General features: G+C 52.2%; 1 protein-coding gene across 1 annotated transcript in view; it reads left to right on the top strand.

Annotated features, from left to right (window-relative positions):
- Positions 1–2,033: 2,033 nt before the first annotated feature.
- NEDD4L (NEDD4 like E3 ubiquitin protein ligase) overlaps positions 2,034–5,564 on the top strand; it is a 333,752-nt gene continuing 330,221 nt past the window's right edge. The window contains exon 1 of the mRNA XM_021686142.1: positions 2,034–2,094. Within this exon, the coding sequence (XP_021541817.1) occupies positions 2,047–2,094 (48 nt within the window). The 5' untranslated portion in view covers positions 2,034–2,046. The remainder of the gene's footprint in view (positions 2,095–5,564) is intronic.

Genomic DNA, 5,564 nt, shown 5'->3' with positions numbered 1-5,564 from the left:
TACAATTCTTTAATAGAAAATTTTAAAATCAATTATTGTTCCCCCTCGCCCATAAAGGATACGACGCTTGACAAAGGCCTGGCTAGTTAGGGTAAAGAAGTAGTGAAACCTATAGGAGTCACAATTGGGGTATGTGTGTGTGTATGCACAGGTGTGTATGTTAGAGAACCTTTTATTTATCAAAAAGAATCTAGGTCTGAAAGGGTGGAAAAACTTTGGCCTGGAAAGAATGAACAGGGAGACCGGTTAAAGGTTAATTTTTTTTTTTTTTTCCTCAGTGGGGCTTTTCTGGCATCTAAGTACTATTGATTTAATGGCCTGCCTTTGGTAGACAAGAAGGCTTCTGAGTACAGTGCTGACTCCATGGGGTTAAGCCTTGAAGGGAAACCCATCATATGCAGAGCAGATTGTTTTAAGCCACTGTGATGTCATGGGGAGGCAAAGGAGAATTTAAGTTAGGTTGGTTGTGCCCATTTTCTTTTGAAAACGATCTAGCAGGGCCTACAGCAGATATTTTAGTTAAGTAACTGGCAACAGGCATAATGATACTTATGGATCACGTGAGTTCTCCTTTCTAACTTGAAAAATTCTAAAAGCACCCTATTAATCCCAAGTAGGCATTCTGAGGTTTCTTTTCAAAGAAAAATGGCATGTTCTGCTTAAAAAAAAAGCAAAAAAAAAAAAGCAAAAACAACAACAACCAAAAAACCCCCCAAAACTCGCAACTGCATTTACCATCTAAATTTAAGGAGAGGCTTCCTGGAAAAAGTCGAGTGATGAATTTCTTTCACTTATTTCAAGTAGTCTCTGGCGTTCCTATAAATCTGAAGGATGAAAATGAACTGCTTGCTAAAGAAGAAACAGTAGCTGAAATGTGGGAAGACTCCTGCGGTGGCTAATAAGACGTCTTACGGGTTTGCATATGCAGAGCATAACCTTAAACTTGAGTTTGATATTTCACCTTGCGGCTCACAAATGAGCTGCCTTTTATTCAAAGAACAAGGCTGTCTGTTTCCGAGTGGGTGGGTGTGTACCCAGAGCGGGCGCCGTGTTGGTTTTGTGTCCTGTAAGGTTGACACAGGCAGTGGCGACTCGCGGCCACACCGGGGCACCCTCTCCCCGGCAGGCGGCCGGGCCGGGCGGATCGGCCCGGGGAGCGGACAGCGTAGCTGAGTCCGGCTGGTTGGGATTGCCAAGAATTTAAAGGGGTCTCGAAACATCCACGTTTCCCCCTTTAACAGTTACGGCGAGCTTAGGGCTCTGGGCAAAAAGACCATGGGGAACAGGAATGAACTGAGCGGGTTTTTTTTTTTTTTCCCCCTCGGGGAAAATGCCTTCAGCCCACCGTCCCCCCCGAAATGCCCAGGCCGCCCCTTCCCCAAAACAGAGGGAAAGCTGGAAAGGGAGGGTGGGTCAGCTCGGAAGGCCAAGCCCGCACCCGCAACCCTCCTTTCCCTCCCAACCCTGGGCCGACCAGCCCCGAGGCCGGGTGAGCCCCTGAGCGCGGCTGGGAAGGCCTGGGGGTGGGGTGGGCGTGGGGGCAGAACCCCGCCACCCCGCAGCCCGCGGCCCGCCCCCCAGGCCGGCCTGTGATTGGCTTGGGGGGCGCGTATGCCCGCCCCGGCGAGGGGGGAGGGTCCCCTCTGGGCGCCGGGTAGGAGGAGGCGGAGGACTGGGCGGAGAGAGCGGGGGCCGCAGGGAGCGAGCGAGGGGGCGGGCGAGCCGGGTTCCGGAGATCCGAGAGCAGGCTCCGAGAGGGGCGGAGAGCGGCGGCCGGGCGAGCGGGGAGGGAAAGCCCGGCGGGCTCCGCGCCGCCGCCCGCTGCACGGCGCGCTCTCAGCACCGCCAGCCCGCACGGCCCCGCAGCCTTCCGGGAGGAAGCGGCGCAGGCAGCGGCCGGGGCGCGCGCTCGGGCTCCCTCACCTGCCGGCGTCCGGCAGTTCCCCCGGCGGGACGCGCGCAGGCCGGGCGAGCAGAAGACCGGCCGCCCGCGCCGCAGCCCAGCCGCCGGGGAGAGCCTCGGAGCCCGCGCAGGGCGCCGGCTCCATGGCGACCGGGTTCGGGGAGCCGGTCTACGGACTTTCGGAAGATGAGGTGAGCGGCGCCCCCTTCCCGCCTGGGACTCCCCGGGGAGTTCCTGTCCCGCGCCGGCAGGGGGTGGGGACTGGGCCGACCCCCGGGGTGCGCGTCCCCCGCGCCTGCGGCGGAACCCCAAACGCCCGGGCGCCGGCGGCGGGCGTGCTCGGGCCCATCTGCCCGGCGCTCGCGCCCCCCGCTCCCCAGCCCCCAGCGGAGTGCATTGTTTGTAAATAAAGCGGCCCGACGCCTTCGAGCCGGGGTTCGCTCGGCCGCTTCCCCGCCTTGGGGGTGGGAGGAGGGCGCGTGCTCCTCTCTGGCCCCCTGTTCCCCCTCGTCTCCCAGCCGCGTCTCCCGGGCTGTTGGGCAACTTTCCGCCTCTCGCCCCTGCCTCTCGGGAGTCCATGATGTGTGTCTCGCCTGGGGGCCCGCGCCGCGCGGGGGAGCCCGGGGCCGCGGAGGAACCTGAATTGTTCTCCCCCCCCCCCCCGGAACTTTCCGGTGGTAGTGTCAGCAAGTGCTCCGATGAGTGTGTGCTTATCCCGGTGGGAGTGGGCAAGACGCTCGAGCTGGGTGTGTCTGTCGCTCTGGCTTGCAGAGTCGAAACCAGGAGTGTGGATCTCAGGGTCTTTTTGGTGGGGGAGGACGGCCAGCTTGGTGGCAGGTGCTACTGGAAACTTGGAGGAAGCTTGCAGCCCTGCCATTTTTTTTTTCCCCCCTCCCAAGGATTCAAAGCCCGGCACCTCCGGGGTAGGTGGAGAGACAAAAGCTCAATTGATCGCCTTTATTAATAAAGCACATCAAATAAGCCACGCCCCCAAGGCTGTCGGTTTGAGTGGAAAGAGCTTTGTTTTTACCCTCACTCTCTCCTCGCGGTTTCCTACTCCCCCCTTTGGAAACGATCCTCAGCTACGCTCGGCTCTTATTGGTGTGTTGCTCTGCCAAAAAGGGGGGTGGGAGGCCTGTCGCTGGCGCGGCGTGACCCGCAGCCTGGATGGAGCAGGTAGGAGGGGTTTGCCATCTGGCGGGGTGCGAGCTCAGGTCTGGCTCCCCTTTCGAGAGGTGAATTTACAACCCCTGAAGCATTACTCAGCAGGGAGGTATTTCCTATCCTGGTTGTGCATTTCATGAAAAGTTGATGCCTGGAAATTCAAGGATTTCTGGCTTCCTCTTTCTTCCTCTCCTTTCTTTTCTGAGGTCCCCTCTTTCTCTGGTGTTGGGGGTGGGGTTAGTGGAGAGGCTATTATCTAGACCTGCCTACGTTATGGCTTCTCTCTCATCGGCTTTGCTGCTCTGGTATGGGGGGTGTGTGTGTGTGAGCGCGCGTGCTTTGTAAGTGTGTAATGGAATAGTTATCTTGGGGTGGGGAGAGTGGGGGTATGACTTTTTCTTCACAGGGCTAGGTAAGGCTTGCTGTGGTATGTAGTTTATCAAAGAATGATCACAATGCAAATAATGTGTGATTTAACGTTTTTGATTATTTTGCCATGCTGTGCTCGTGTAAAATAATTTCCCTTTTTGGTGCAGTTACCTGGGGATGGGTGAAAAGGATCATTGTTTCTTTCACCCAGGGGGTTCTCCTCTCCCAGGCTCCTCTACTCTTTGAGGAGCTTTCCTTTTCATTCTGTACTTCTCCATTTAATTAGCAGCAGTAAATGGCAGGCAGTGAGCTCTTAGGTGCTGAGATACAGACATTCCGAAACAAAGGGCTTTTGAGGTATTGGGGGGAAGACAGCTGCACTTAAGCTCTGGTCTCTCTTGTTCTAAATTGTATGATTTTTAATGGCGTGCTGAAGAAAAAGATATTGACAGTGTTTTGGGAAATTCAACTGGATAAATGAGTCCAATGCATGTCCCTGTTGTTTATTCTTTGTTTACATTTATATCCAGTGTCACCATCTACCTAGCATACATCTTGCCTCTAGATGAGTTAACTCAGATCTTCTTAACTGGTGTCCAGTGTGAAAGTGAAGGATGGAATATACACAGAATTGGGGTGCGTGTGTATGTGTTTGTGTGTGTGAATGGGTTCACTCCTGTATGTTGCTAGAGGGGTGTTGGGGCTGTGTGGGGAACAGCATGAGGTGATGAAGACATTTTCTTGATTGAGTGATGGCTATGTTGCTGGTACTGTTGAGTTCCCCAGCATTATATTACAAAAGACAAGTCGCATCTGTTGTCTTTTTTCAGCTGCTTCTCCCAGTGAAAAAAAAAATAAGGCAGGGCTGTTTTGATGACTTCACATTTCTATGGTATTTGCTTTTTATGGGAGGTTTCATGCCGTCAGGTTAGCCTTTGGAAAATCAGAGAATGCCTTCGTAGAATATTAACAAATTGTTGAATTTGCACAGCTTGTTTTGTCCCCCTGAATCAGGCAGTGTAAGAAAACAAATGAAAGATCTTAACAGGCTCTTACGGCAGGCAGGCTGAGGACACCGATGGCAGGGTTGATTTTCTAAGGCGTGTTAAATATGAGTGCACTTCAGTTTACACACTTGGTGTGCTGGGGAACATCACACCTGAAGACAGTTTGATGGCTACATAAGAGTTATCTTACACATCTCTTAGCAAAATAGGTGTCCATACCTAGCACAGTTCTTAAAAGTTAGTTTGTATTTTCTTTGGAAGTTGATGGACAGCATTGTGTGTTTGGAGTGCACTTAGTGTCCTGTCCCATCTCAGAAACATTTCTTTCGCTCTAAGTATTGCTGGTGATGAAGCATTGCGGTGGGATGCCAAGACAGAGGACCATGCTCCTAGGTCTCTCCAGCTTGTAGAATGAAAGGGGTTAAAACGGACTTTACTTGTGTGAGTGCGTGGACTGTTTATCTTTTGTGTCTTACTGGCTGAGGTTCCTCGAGAGGTAGAGTTCATATTTACTGATTTAAATCCGGTCACCTTAGGGAAACCAAATTTGAAAATTGCCATCAGATGAAGGACTTTGGTGTTGAGAGATTAGCACATTAGCAAAACTTGTGATGCAGGGCCCAGCATCAGATTTGGTTTGGAATCAGAACAGTTGGACTGGTTGCTGCATCTGGCTTGGTTCCTTGGCAGTTTTTTGTTTCGCTTTTTGTTTTTATTTTATTTTTTTTTGGCAATGTGTAGCACTTTTTGGCAGTTTACTTGGGAATATAAACTGTTAACTTCTTGAAGTCTTTTATTACAACGTCTTGGAAGGTATACTTCATTGAAAAGATTTCTGGGTGAAACACTAAAGTCTGAACGACAGCTTTCTTATTAGATGTGGCAGCTTTTGGATGGTTACAGTGAGGCAGATGGCATAGAAATGAAGGCCAGGCTGACTTAGGACAGTACTTTGACACCCTCCCTCTGTGTTTTATACAAACAAGAATAGTTGGCTAATGTTTCATATTGTCTATGCTGCACCTAGCACTGTGTTAAGGCTTTATGTACTTGTGGTCTCATTTAATCCTCATGAACCTCCTCCCCCCCCCCCCCCCCCCCCCCCCCCCCCCCCCCCCCCC

This window comes from Neomonachus schauinslandi, chromosome 14 (assembly GCF_002201575.2).
Source record: "Neomonachus schauinslandi chromosome 14, ASM220157v2, whole genome shotgun sequence".
NCBI lineage: Eukaryota > Metazoa > Chordata > Mammalia > Carnivora > Phocidae > Neomonachus > Neomonachus schauinslandi.
This window is presented reverse-complemented; position numbering and strand designations above follow the sequence as displayed.